This window comes from Ixodes scapularis, unplaced genomic scaffold (assembly GCF_016920785.2).
Source record: "Ixodes scapularis isolate PalLabHiFi unplaced genomic scaffold, ASM1692078v2 PGA_scaffold1__304_contigs__length_218370807, whole genome shotgun sequence".
NCBI lineage: Eukaryota > Metazoa > Arthropoda > Arachnida > Ixodida > Ixodidae > Ixodes > Ixodes scapularis.
The window spans coordinates 40862597-40876837 of record NW_024609846.1 but is presented as its reverse complement, the minus strand read 5'-3'; the positions used below and the strand labels follow the sequence as shown (position 1 = coordinate 40876837).

The window sequence follows — 14241 nt, the reverse complement described above, 5'->3', positions numbered from 1 at the left end:
GAGAGCTATATGAAACAGGCCAAAATGTTTTTTTTTTTTTTTTATAAATAAAGTGTTTCGTCGAAAAGAAAATTTGAAGAAATAATCTATCAGCCAAGTAGTAAATACTCAAGTGCTTAGTTAATTATTGCTTGTAAGAATTTTGTGGAGACAAACTATGGGTTTGCACCCAGCTTGGGAAAAATGGAATGAAACCAGTCGGCAAAACTTCTATACGTGTTTACTTCCACACCGTCAAGGGTAACTATGTTTCTCACGCTATATATGCCAAAAAAATTGTTCAACTTTTGCGTCGTTTGATCTATAAATAAATATCAATAGTTGCACTTGAATCACACGAAGTCAAATATTCACTGCACCGCAAAGTGCATAAAAATATAAAACACATTGTACACAGCGTTACAATTGCAGACAGCCTAAAATGACGTTTTTGGATCCGTGGCAGGACATGGTGTACCAAGCTTTCAGCTGCGTGCGTGAAGCTTCTTGTGCTCTAAGTAACGTTTAAATAAAACATAATTGCCCGTTTTATTAATTATGTTCTGAAATTTGAACCACAAATAATTCACCGGTAGTATAAGGGCCCCCATTAACCCCACAATATATTTTTACTGTCTTATTTTTAATCCTTTCAAAGATACTCATTGCCAACAATCGCACCTAGAACATATTTTTGTGTGTGCTGTGCTCCCTTACATCATTCTGTTTACGCCAGACCAGGTCCATACCGGCTTCAAACCCAATACCAAGTACCTAAAAACAAAAATGAACATACCCCTTCTTCCCCCCCCCCCCCCCCCCCCAATTCCTCGCGCCAATAACGCAGCAGGCGTACAACCCTTCAATATCCCTGATAACCAGGATGTCTGGGAGCCGCTACGCACAAAAGCATACCACCGCCCTGCCCCCCCCCCCCCCTCCCTCCCCCTCCCCCCTCTCGCATAAAAGAGCGCGGGAACCACCATCGAAACGCGCTGTTACGTGACAAAAATTGCTTCGCACCCCTTGATGCGGTCGTATACAGTCCCCATTGTTCGCTCGAGCCAACGATTCTCCGCGCAAGCAGCAGCAGCAGCAGCTGCAATACCAGACCATACGCAGCATCCGAACTGCACCGGTCCCAGTCGCGGCGAGAAAGGGTAGCTGCGGAGGAGGAGGGACGGCCGAATCCCCGCCGCGTCGCCGCCATGCTAAACGGCGTCATGGCGGATCGAGTCGCGTCGCCGCGGCAACCGCTTCGCGGCGCCGCGGAGCGTCACGTGACGAGTCACGTGGCTCGAAGCTCGCCACTGCAGATCCGCGGCGGCCGCCATTTGCCCCGGGGGTCCCGTTAGCGTCGAGTGGAGCAGCGCCCGCAAGCCCCGCTCGGAGAAACGGAGGGTGCCATGGGCGGCGGTGGCTACCTCTTGCTCGTGCTCAACCCGCCCTGGTCGCCCGACCACAAGGAGCCCATCCTGCAGCGCGTCGCTAAAGGTGAGCCTCCCCTAGAAGCCCCGAACAATTAATCGGTTAATATTCGGCCATGTTTTGACCGAGCCCCCGGTGCACGCCCGGCGATTCGGGTAGCAGACGGAAATTCGGTTCCGCCTTAAACGCACGTCTTCCTCAAGTCCCCCCCAACTTTTTTTATTCTTTCCTCCCCGAGATTTGAGGCCCAGCCTCGAGTTTAACCTGTGAACTAACTATATCTCCCTTTTCGATATTTCGAGTTTTTTGAGCCTTCGTTTTAGGAGGATTAGTTGGCAGACCGTTTCACGCGACCGCTCAATCGAACTTCCGGTTCGGGAGTGTTGCAGTGTATGGGTAATCAAGCTTGCGCACTCTTTCCTTTTCTTTCTTTTGTATTGTGCGTGTTTTTTTAAACGGGGGTATGATGTGGTTCGGCATTGCGGCAATATTTTTGTCGGTTCGAACCTTCGGCTGCACGAAGATCGGATTGAGGTTACAGCTGTAGCGACAGTACTGTCTCGACCCAACCGATTCCGGCTGCGGCGGCTTGGCGGTGTCGATGCGTAGCGCAGGGCGGTCGCCACTACCCTTCTCTTCTGGGAGGGGCCGCCTTCGATTGTGAATGAAACGACAACGATCTGATTTCCCATGAAGACAGATAGCTATCCCTTCCCTTGTAACGCAAATACGGACCTCTAAACGGAGCTCTTTCTTCAAGGTGTAATACGTTTATGACGTTAAAAAACTTTAAAAAATAAAAAATAAATAAAACTTCTTCTAAACTTTAGTACTTGCTCAAAGTTGTTTATTAGTATGCACTTTAAAGATCCCGTGGTTTGGCGTAATTTTTACTAATGTTATCTGTTAGAAAAGCGCGAACCATCGCAGGTTAGTAGAGTTTGTCGATCGGCTTCTCCACTGTGCACGGGTATTGTGCAGTGAAGCGTACGTGGGGGCGCAGGCGTGACACGTCGCGCCCTCGATCTTTTTTTCTTTCTTTCATTTTTTTTTTTCTGGACTTGTCGCCGCTTCGCTTGTAGTTTTGTTCATACTATTTCTGTCTCCTGGTCAACCCGGAAATGACGCACCTCGTAGCAAAGTTTTGAAACAAGTTTGAGCAACCAGACGTCATCTCATTCTTGTTTTTTGTTTTGTTTTGTTTTTAGCTTTTTTAGCGTCGTTTCTCGTTCACACTGAAACACTTCCTCCGCGCTCGAGAACGTTTCCTTAACGGCCTTGAACGATGTCTGGTACCGTTTTGTACCGTCTGGCGACGGTTGACGACCTCCTTTGTCCTTGTTTTTGTTCTATTTTACGTTCTTACTTTTTTTGGCCTTTGTTTTTTTGCTCCTTGGTTTCAAACGCGGATGTTTACATTTCATCCCGTCAAAGCCAAGAGAGATATCGATCGCTGAAACAAACACTTTTTCGTTTGTAGCTCTTTCTACGCGCCGAAAACAGGCGTGATCTAAATACGGTTCTTATCGATTATTGGCAGAAACGGAAATTCTCGAAGGCAGGTGTCTTCAGATACGCCAAGGGAACAGTTTGTAGAACCTTGTGTTTTCGGGTCGGATCTTTGGCAAAAATAGCTAGAGTCACTGACAGCCAATCAAATTGCGGCTTTAAACGATAAGCTGAAGAGCCAATCGCGAAGCGAAAAACATGAACATATTAAAATAGGTCACACTCTGCATTTCTTAAGCTCTCAGAGATTATAGTTCATCTAAGATACCATCTAATGTTCCTCTAATACGACTGACATTTGTGTGATTGGCCAATCAGCTCGCAATCTGTCGCGCGTGGAATGCGCTACGTCCGGAGTGTCGCGCGCTGATTGGCCGTCCGCTCAAATATCATTCGTTGTAAATGGAATTCGAGTTGCCCGTGTGGCACGGGTATAAGATGATAATTATATATTTCTAATCAGATAGTGTTAGTTTTACACCCGTGCCACACGGGCAACTCAAATGCCATTTACAACGAATGACATTTGAACGATCGGCCAATCAGCGCGCGACACTTCGAGCGTGGGGCGTTCCACACGCGACAGATCGCGAGCCGATTCGTCGATCACACATATGTCATTCGTAGTAAATGGCATTCGGGTTGCCCGTGTGGCACGGGTATAGCTCTGAGCTGTAGCCAGGAATTCAAATATGCGCAAACGAGATTTCTGCGCTATGCCCTTTTTTAAATCTATATATTAGTTCTTAACCTTGAAACCAAACTGAAAGCGTCAATTAGAGAAAAAAAAAAATTGCGACATTTTTGGTGTTACTTTAAATTTTTTTAAGACCTAACTTTCTGGTTCAAAAACATTCAAATATTTTACAACAGTTAGAGATTATTGTAGCCCGAGGCCATGGTATTTTTATCACCTGAAGACAGCTGCCTATTTTACAATTACTCGAGTAAATACGGTATGTATTTACTCGAGTAATAGCCGAACTGTTTATGAAGAAAACCGGAGGGTTCGCTTTTCCGCGGAGCACGCAGATTGCCAATCACCGCGATCGACATCATGATTCCAGCTGTTTGCAGGACAGAGACAACGTCTTCGTGCAGAGATACCATCTGTAAAGATTGCATTTGCATGAAGAATAATGTCCTCGATCTCGTTATTCGCTATGTTATTTATGCGCAACGCAATGATTGGCTGTATATGTGTTCTGTGGGAAAGTAGACGCAAGGGCCTTGTTCATAAATAGTGCGGCTATTACTCATGTAAATACGGTATATTTACTTTTTATTGTTTTATTGTAGCTACGTTTACGACAACCATATACTCAGGGTGTTTTTGCCACCTTCGAGTCTTTCTGAGAATTTAACCAACAGCACGTGGTAAACGGAAACCCGTCTTTTTTTTTTTACATTTTCTGATTGGTATTAAATAAAATATTTCTAAGAATTTATTTCTAGACCATGCACTCGGTCTTCAGTTTTCGATTATTATTATTAGTTTTTTTGCTTCATCACTCGCTTACTCTACTTACTGGGTAGCAGTAATTACGTCTCCAATTGTTCAGCGGGAAAACAGACGCGCCAGCCTCGTTCATCGAAAAAGCCGGAGTCACACTGCCTATAGGGTGTATTCACTGGCCGCCATATTTGAGGGCGATGTCTAGAGCGCATGCTCGGAACGAGCTCACATTAATAGACTGCTAAGACCGCCACTTTTGATGGTGCGGAATGCACGTTGCAAAAGAATTGCAGAAGCTCGCCGTCAACAAACGCTCAGCAGCCACGCACACAGCTATGGCCGCCAGTGAATACTCCCTATATACCCGACAAAAGACAGTCTGCGTATACAGATTCGAACGCGAGTCACCGCGAGATCCGTGCTTCGAATGCCGCATGGCAATGAGCTCCAGAAGAAAACTGAGGCACACGGCATTTGAACCACGGATATTGTGGTGACTCGAAAAAGAAAAGAAAAAGAAGTCGACTTGGGTTTACGCGAGGGTATGCGCACGCGCTGACCCGACAGCAGCGCCACCGCGTAGTGGCGTGACCTCAGAGCCGTGCGTTGGTTTATATGTCGCTGAGGGGAGGCGATATTAACCGTTCCATAACCTCGTTTCAAAGTTTTTTGAGCACGGAAATATTGACAAACTGACGAGCCTTACGTTTCATCCGCTAATGACGTCAAGGTCACAGTTCATTGTTTTTCTTCTTAAGCGTAAACATTGCGTAGATTGCAGCCATTGGTTCTCACGAGGGTTTTGCGGGAAAGTATACGTGTACCGGAGATTTCCTAGGGTGGTTATAATGACTGACAGCTGTTTCTCCCCTTGTATACGACAATTCTATCAAATTAGTCGCAGAAAAAAAAAAGACTGTCAGCCGAAAATATTCGAATTATACCCGTGTACGAAATGAACATGCTTCCAACATTTGTGAGGTGTGAGCGCACATAATTCTATTATCGTCTGTGCAGCGAACGCTTGTCTTTCGTGGGATGTTCGAGCAGCGCATGATCGACGGCGGCTTTAAGCTGCCGCAGTGACTATGCGTAGCGCAAGTTCGTCTGCTTCTTTTGGCAAGGGTCGTGGTGACGTCAAAAAGACGCCGAGCTATGATTGGCTCTGATTGAAGGATAGTGCGTAGACCTCAAAGGAAGCTGCCTCGAGGCCTATACCTACTATCCTTCAATCGGAGCCAATCAGAGCTTGGCATCGTTGTGACGTCACCCCACACCACCACCAAAAGAAGCAGACCAACTTGCGCTCCGCATGGTCGGCAGTTTTCGGAGCCCAGACGATTCCCTTTTTTTTTTTCTTTTCTTACTATCCGCCAGCCTGCTATCGTAATGTAACGCCAACGTCATCTTATTTCTGATTCCTCGAGTTCCCGCGGCTAATAAGGCGAGTGATCGAAACTCGGTCCTCCCGGGAATGTTTCCCTAATCCCGTGCAACTCCGGTCGATATGGCGAGCTATACTATACCGTCTGGGGGATCAGGCCTAACTCCTTTCAAAATAAATCTATGGTACCCGCCAATTGCGCGCTTTTGTTTTCGTCTCTTTTGCTTGCTCGTTTATCGGTTCGTTTTATTTTCTTAGCGGTCTTTAGTTTTCTTTTTTTTTTTCAGTCACTTCTGAGTGAGATTGTAATACGACCTTCGTCCTTCAGAGCGAGACAGGGTGCGTTTATTTATATGGAGCTCTTCCCCGTGTCGCTGAATTTAGTGGCGTTCACCGTTGACCCAGATTAAGAGTACGTCCGAGTTGTGCTTTCGGAAATCTGTGCTTTTCAGACGCAGGTTCGATATTCGCTGAATATAGGAGCTCCATTGCGGGAGTGATGTTTCATATTTGTAATCGCCGCAATCCTCCACCGGAGAGCACGCGAAATATTGACTAAATTTAATTTCCCACCTCGTCAAAGACTCGCTTGTGTGTAGCAAATATCCTCAATGTATTGGTCTACTTCAAAAAAAATAAAAAATAAAAAACCTCCAAACTCTGTAAACACAAGGAAAGGCACTGATGCATAAGTAAATTAAAGGGCACAAGTGGCGAATGCTGTCATAATCTGGGGTGAGAACAGCACCTATACATTGAAAACCCAAGGGCTCCGCAACGATGACGATTATGATCATAACGGTCACCGTCTGAAACATCAACGGTACACGTACTTGAGCAGACTGTAATCTCCATTTCTTTTTCTGAACTTTTGATACTTTCTCGTTTCGCTTACCACTGACTGAATCGCTTACCAAAACATACTATTATATCGCTCAACTAAAAGCTAAGAATGCTCTATGTAGCGGCCGCTGCAGAAGATGGATGATATTGTGGAAAAGGTCACCAGAGGCGTGAACTTTATCACACTTTCATGAAGAGTAACAGTCCGAGAAAATGTTTCAACGGAACGTATCATAATGTACAAATAAAACTCCTAATTAGTTTAGGCTTATGATCCAAGTGTATACATACGCTGTACGTAATATAACTCGAAGCAGCACTCCATAAATGGACGAGGTCAAACAACAAGAAGCAAATGTGTACGCTGGAATAAGCTCTATAGTCTATCCCACTGAATTCACCCAATCGCATGTTCAGAATTGGTTCATACTACTGCTATGCTAAAGAAATAGTTCAAGTTCGAGTTCACAGAAGAACACACATGTTGTTGGCGCGAGCAGTGATCTTAATGACATTAGGGTGGACGTTATCGATGTCCTTAAACCTTAAAAAGGCATTAAAAACTCAACGCCGCTAACTCACGCTGCGCCGCACTTCTAACTAAAGCCCTTACATGTGGTTCTTAAACGAGTACGGTGAATTTAATCAAAGGGTTTTACTCGCAAATGCCTTTGGGTCGAAGCGCGCAAACTAAAGCTTCTTCGCCGCGTTGCATTTTTGCTTTACCGGCTTAACCATAAACTGTTCCTTATTCCGAAAGCCATTCGAAATGCACTAGAAGGCAGTGTAGCGGCCTGAAGAAAAAGCAACAACAATAATTTCCGCAGAATAGATGCGCTCTTAACCGAACTTCTACTATAGTAGAATAAATTGTTGAACCACAATCATCCTGCTCGTAGAGCTATTCCTAAATGCACAGCAGTTTCCCCGCGTATCTTTTGAAAAATATACGGTATTTATTTCAGTAGTTAATTTGTGGCGTCTATATAGGTAGAAAATTAAAAGGCTTCCATTTAGCAATATTGATGTAGCGGAGCGATGTAGTACATGCTGGGAAACTTGCAAAGAAACTTTAAACTCCGCCCATTACATAATTCATAACGGGCCATTTCATTCACGTCATGTTTTTTCGTTCATTGTTCATCGCTATTTTCCATGCCTCGTTCTTTTGTGAAGCGCTCATGATCGCTTACATTTTGTTTGTAATCAATTTTATCGTGTTCGCACGTCGTACTGTGAGCGTTGTATATATGTGTTTGTGTGTGTGTGTGTTTGTAACTTTTTTTATTTTCAATTTGAAAAGGATATTTCTAGCCCCACGAAAAATGGACAATTCGTAAATGACGCGAGAGATGAAAAGAAAACAAAAACACATTCTTTTTGTACGCTCTACAATAAAAAGGGGGACAGCGGCCGAAAAAGACCGACTAACAATAGAGGCAGAAAAACCAAGTAGCGACCGCAGTATGTAGGTTATCGCTACGGCAGAACTGCGATGCGGATCTTGGAGTACAGGCACACACGCTCCCCAACAATCAGGGTTAAATGCGCGTGTCCTCATACGTGTGTATGGCTGGCTATTCTATACTGGCGTTTTTTGGAGTACGAGAATAGTGGGGGGTAATTTCACTTCAATTTCCTTTTTTCAATCGCGAATCACATCGATTGCAATGCAGTTGCATACCCCCCCCCCCCCCCCCCTTTTTCCTCTCCGGTTAGGAACGAGCGTACAAGGCAAAAAGGGCCAGCGGTAAACAAACAGCAACGTCAAAAACACTCGCGCCAGTCGCTGTCAGCTGTTCGCGAAGGCGTGCTGAAACCAACAAGCCGGAACGCCCGGGGTCTTGCTCTTTGTGTGTGTCTGTGTTCGCTTTGTGTCTTCGTTTGTTGCTGGTTTGTTTGTTTGTTGTTCGTCCTTAGGTGTGTACCTTTGCCTGTGCACGTATTCGTGCCTTCGATTCGGTTCGGCTGGCGGCGCGCGACCCCCCGGGCGACCTTGCGAATTGGTCGATCGGTCGAGAAAGGATGCCTGCGTGGGAGGATAGCACGTCGGATCGTTATGCAAAACGAAGCCAGCTCCCCCCCCCCCCCCCCCCCCCCCCACCCGCCCCACAAAAAAAAAGGGGGGGGGGGAGGGGGGTGCGTTGGAAGCTTGCCAACTTTTTCACACCCCTGGGCTCTGCTGTAGCCGTTCTCCGACGCAGTGGCAAGCGGCTCGCGTCCGTGATGGATTTGGCTGGGGCTCCCGGTTTCAATTTTTTTTTTTTGGCTGTTTCGGAAGAGTTGGATTATTTTGGGTATAACTTTTATACCGCGTTGTTTTGCTCTCCGTGTAATCGAAATGTCTGGTTCTTTGGAAACCAATTCGTGGAGGTTGCGATTGAATTTGGCAAAGAAGCGTTCCTTTGGGAACATCGGCGAGAGCAACTGTGGGGCGACTGTATGTCCTGAGCACTGGGACTTGTATGTGAAGATCTTTAAGGTTAAGAGCTACAGAGGTATATGAAGCATTTTGTTTCGCGCGAAATAATTTTTTTATTTTTATTCGGCGCTTTTTTGGTCGTTACTGTCACTTGAATTTTGCACTATGTTGTTTGTGAAACGTTCAAAGGCAGTGGAAGGTTAAAAGAAAAAATTTACATGAACTGGAAAAAAAAAAGGAGAAAAAAAGGTAGGGGAGGGAGGATAATCTAACGCATTGCAAAAGGCATATTTAAGGTTTTGTCCCTCTAAATCAGAACGTTTTTAGATTCCATCTAGCAGCCAGTTTTAGTTTTCAAAACTAAATTTGATAGAGACAACGATGTTCACATCTAAGCTTTTAAACTGCCTGATTTGGTCAATCCTTGACTCTTGACATGCGAAAAATCTTGACAACAGTCTTGGCGTCCTTTCTCTAGGATTTACCAGTTTTACGTACTGGCAGCTTAATAGATTGCGCCCAATTTTATAAAAAGAAAAGATGCTTAATTTTATGCAGCAATTCAAATTATATATCATTGTTGTTGGTTTATTGATTTAAAGCATACTTGTGCTTATTGCGTTTTGCACACAAAAAAAATTAGGTACTAAGAAGCCCATGCCTCGAGCAAATTCTTGATTTGAATTCGCGAGTTTTTCGCATCAGATTTTTCACATTAGTTCAACGATCTGCGCACTTTATGGGAACAATCTGTCGCGCCTGGAGTTACGTAGAGCACTAAAGTAACGAGTTTTTGTGATCTCCCGAACGCGAAAACGCAATATGCACTGAAGATTGTGTGCATACACAATCTTCAGTGCATTAAACAACATTAAAGGGATACTTCAACGAAATTTGAAATATTCCCGTCGTGTTCAAAAATAGGTTGAATATGATCCACAATATCCGTAAATGACAATCGCACGTTTGTATTTTGATCCTGGTGGCTGTATTTTTCGTTATAAACGGCCCACTCTGGCAAGCGCTCGGAGAAGGCCCAGCTTAGAGCACGTGACATCCAACGCAATCGTGACGTAGGTCGTCTCAAGACGAGCAAAGCTACGGCGAGGCTGACGTCGAGAGGATGGCCTAGTCGTTCCAGTCACCGAAGCGGCTGTTTTTGTACGAATTTTGAGTGACGGGTTAATCTTCTATAATCTTCTAGGGGGACAATAGCGACTTCTGCGACACACAAAAGGGATTCTCGGGAAGAGGGGAGTTCCTCTTTCCCCCCTTCTCTCGTCGTGGCCGGAGACGAGACAACCTCCGTCACTAGCGGTCAAGGTTCCTAGACGAGGATTACAAACGAGGCGTTAGCGACATCCACCAGGTGCGCTTTGTTAATCGTTTAATTCGTTTTAAAATTCCTTTTCGAGACTTTTTTAACAAGATATTGGTGTGTTCCATGTGACACTGCTCTTTTGAACACATATAGACCAAAATATGAGCGCCGAAATTTCGTTGTAGTATCCCTTTAATGCGCTATCAATGTCAAATCTGGGATATCATTTTTTTTTAGATGAAAGATACTTTTTTTCTTTCAAGACCACCATTTAGTTTTTGTCTTTTTTTCTCCTTTCGTCTTTTTTTCTTTTTTTGTCTATGTTCGTAAATGCTAGTCTTATAGTGCTGATATCAACTGTTGGCTATTGGTGAGCTCTACAGGAAAGCATTCCCGCGGGAGCACTGCTTAGAAGCACCGCAAAAGCTATTCCAGTAAAAACGAAATATTTTAAACTTTTCGTTTACTTTTAATTTTACCGGTTTACTTTATTACACCGGAAAAGAAAAAGAAAAAGAGTGCCGGCCGGAAATGGCTCGAAGCCAGCTGAAAATTTCAGGGGTTTTATACAACTGTTCGAAACGACTCCTCTGCCAGGGCAATCAAGGGTTTCGAGAAACGTTCTCGCCGCGACAGTTGTGTCATTTTGAGAAAAAAAAATATAATAATACAAAAAAAAAAGTCGTCTCCAAGAGATGATAGAATCCAAGATTCGAGTTTCCAGAACTATATGCAATTTCGTTACAAATTCTTTTTTTTTTTTTTTTTTTTTAACACGAGTTTATATTTTTAGCGGATTTAACCTTGAATAGTTTTAAATGGCGCAGTTTAGAACTATGTTCCGAATATACTCAAAAGCAATCCAGGACAATTTAGAAATATGTAAGAGAAGTCCTCGTTGGCGATAAACACGACGAATAGAAAGGATTGTCTCTTTGCCCTACAGTAAAATAGACGAAATAGAACGGAACAAGAGAATACTAAAAAGTTTCACTAAACCAGCGGAATAAAGTATTCGCATTATTATGCGAGAATTTTTGCCGGCCCCCCGGCTTTAGCTTTACTTGCCTCGCGTCAAAACAGCTAGATTCGTAATAAAGAGTATTAGAACTTTGATGGTTGGTATTGGTACCGGTTACCCTGAGGGGAGACATGGTTAGGACACGAGTCAAGAAATTATAATTAAAATAAAAGCGAAAATGCGTACCATCTTACATTTGAGAGTATCGAATAGCAATCAATTGTGTATTTTTTTATAATAATTTAAGAATGAAGGTCTTACCCATATGCAGCCAAAGCGATTAAGGATCCCCGACGCACTATGGAATCCCGCCCAATATTCTAATTCAGCTTAACTAAAACGTCCGGCGCCGTGTTATGATACCCAGTACAGTAACTCTTATTCTGCCTTTTATTTTTTGTTGCCACGTTATTTTTATTTATCAAGGTCGGAAAAGGAGTGCTAAAGGAAAGGGGGGGGGGGGGGGGTCACGATATAGAAAAATGTCTTTTTTCTGACGAGCCTTCTTATCCGTTCGATCCAACAGAAATATAAATTGACGTAACAAATCAATTAAAGGAAGAACCCTTTTCATATTTGTTTTTTCCGAACAATTCAAAACACGACCAACGCAAATGAGAAGTAATTATTTGTGTTCTTATTATTGCAGTCACACAATTAATGCATCCATTATTTGAAAAAAAAAGGAAAAGAAAGCATGGGCGTCTACTGTCCGGCAAAGCACTTTGCGAGCCAATCACCGCAGTCCAGGAAGGAAGCTCAGCGAATAACGAAAAAATAAAGCGTGCCACATAAAACGGTAGAAAAACTGCCGTCCATGACTCCACCAACCTTTCGCTCCCGGAAAACTTTCAAGGCATGAGATGCGGCATTGCGACGCAGTAGCACTGGAAACCAATTTACATGATGTAAAAACTAAATGTATCGCTTCTAATCACAATTAATAGTCTGTGGTGTTGTTTCTTGGTTGTCGTTGTTGTTGTTGCTTTCTTTTACTCGATGTATTGACGGGACCATGGTAAAAGATAAGCTCTTAAACTCCTGACACCCACTCCCTGGACCCGACCCGACAACATTGTTTTTACGTTGTATTCTCCAAACAAAACGTCAACAGGATTATAATTCCTCGATAAATGAACGTGGCTCAAGAATCCGCGTCGCCCACGCGAATCCTCTTGTTTGTGCCACGCAAAACTTCACACACTCACAAAAATGTATAAAAGTGTACATAGCTTTATTGCCCACAGCAACATCCTCCAAAAAAACAAAAACACCCCGGGGCCTTTATACGACTCAAGTCCAATTTAACGCGGGGAGGCTCGAAGGTGCAAAGACCCCCGCGGGCCTTCGCGGTGGGTGTCCTCTGCACCGCTATTTTACCGTAGGTCGAGCACGAAGTTGAACGGTCGGCGTGTGCTTCGATTGAAGCGCGGCCTCCGACGGCACTCCCGCTGTCCGCGCACGGTCCGCATTAAAAGGTCGTCAGAAAGACAAAGGAACCGCACACAAAGCAGAGGCACGGCGCGTACATATATAGAGGCGAGCGTTCACTATTCACTCCGCTGAATCAATGCGCGTGTAAAGGCACGGTGCGCCGGTGAATGGACAGGTCTCATATGGCGCGTTTAACAAACATGGGGTGAAAGCGTCCCTTTGAGAGCTATTAACAGAGGTACTGCTAATGTGTTGTTGTTTTGTTTTGTTTTTGCGAGGAATCGCCGGGTTTTATTCCACAGTTTGACTACACGCCATAACTGCTGTGATGCACCGAGAAGACTTTTAGCCGTGCTTGCAGAACTATTTGCGGGCACACCTCAAGCTTGTTCTAAGCCCGTCTGCTTTGAGCGTGTCTGCAGACGGTTTTTGTACGACCGACGTGACCGTCATGCAAGGAAGAAACATGCCTCAGGTAGTGTCTGCCAACTTTCTTTTGTACGACGTACTAGCGGGCGGGACCCCCCGACTTTAGTCTTTCTGCACGTATACATGCATCATCCCCGCTGCTGCTCTCCGCGTGCATAACACGAGGTGGCACCAATCGTCTCGTGCACTGCCGAATGCCTCCTGTGTAGACTAAGGTTATGGCGGCATCGCGCGTGCGCCGAATACTCGGTAGAAATCGGTTTATTAGAGAAAATAAATAAATAGAAGAGGACGTCCGGATCGTTTCGTATGATTGGCTCGCGTTTACTCGAAGGCGAAAACACATCCTATATCGTTTGTAGCCGCAGCGAACCACATATTATTATAGACAGGCACTTATATGGACGTGCCGCTCGGTTCCTTATATAGAGGTTCTTCCTTATACGAAGCATAAACGAAGCGAATCAAAACACTAACAAACTCCGGAGCTCTACCGAGATGGGTAAAAAGGAACGAAGCTCCGTTATTTTTGGTTCCTGTTCTTTTCTGCGGCGACTTCCCGGAAGAAAGGAGCGAGCGAGCGACGGCCCACTAGAATTGCATAGAATTACTCTCTGCAACAGAGTGGTTAGCCGTGTTTGGAATGACGTGTGGGCCAATCGATTATTTTCTTTTGCTTTCGATTTTCTTGTCCCAGGATCCATCCTGGCTGTACGCGCGTGTTGGCCATTTTGTGTCTTTCCTCTGGTTTGGAGGTTCGGCAATGTATCAAATGTACTCGTTCGCCTGTTTTCTTATCTGGTGCCTCTGCGTTTCAGTGTGTCGTTGAGCGTTGATAGGTTGCTACTCACCTAGAGTGACCAGACTCCTCAGAGTTGAAAGCGGGACTTCAAGGGGGAGGGGCAAAGCGAGACAGAAAGAAAAAAGCTCTGCTACTATTCATTTCACCGCGAAAATACACACTTTAATGGGGTTTTCGTTGAGTAGTTGAGTACACACGCACCTTTCTTACCCA

At 44.6% G+C, this 14241-nt stretch overlaps 1 protein-coding gene across 1 annotated transcript in view; it reads left to right on the top strand.

Moving 5' to 3' along the window:
• Positions 1-1254: 1254 nt before the first annotated feature.
• LOC8033651 (microtubule-associated protein futsch) overlaps positions 1255-14241 on the top strand; it is a 102491-nt gene continuing 89504 nt past the window's right edge. The window contains exon 1 of the mRNA XM_040222569.3: positions 1255-1473. Within this exon, the coding sequence (XP_040078503.1) occupies positions 1386-1473 (88 nt within the window). The 5' untranslated portion in view covers positions 1255-1385. The remainder of the gene's footprint in view (positions 1474-14241) is intronic.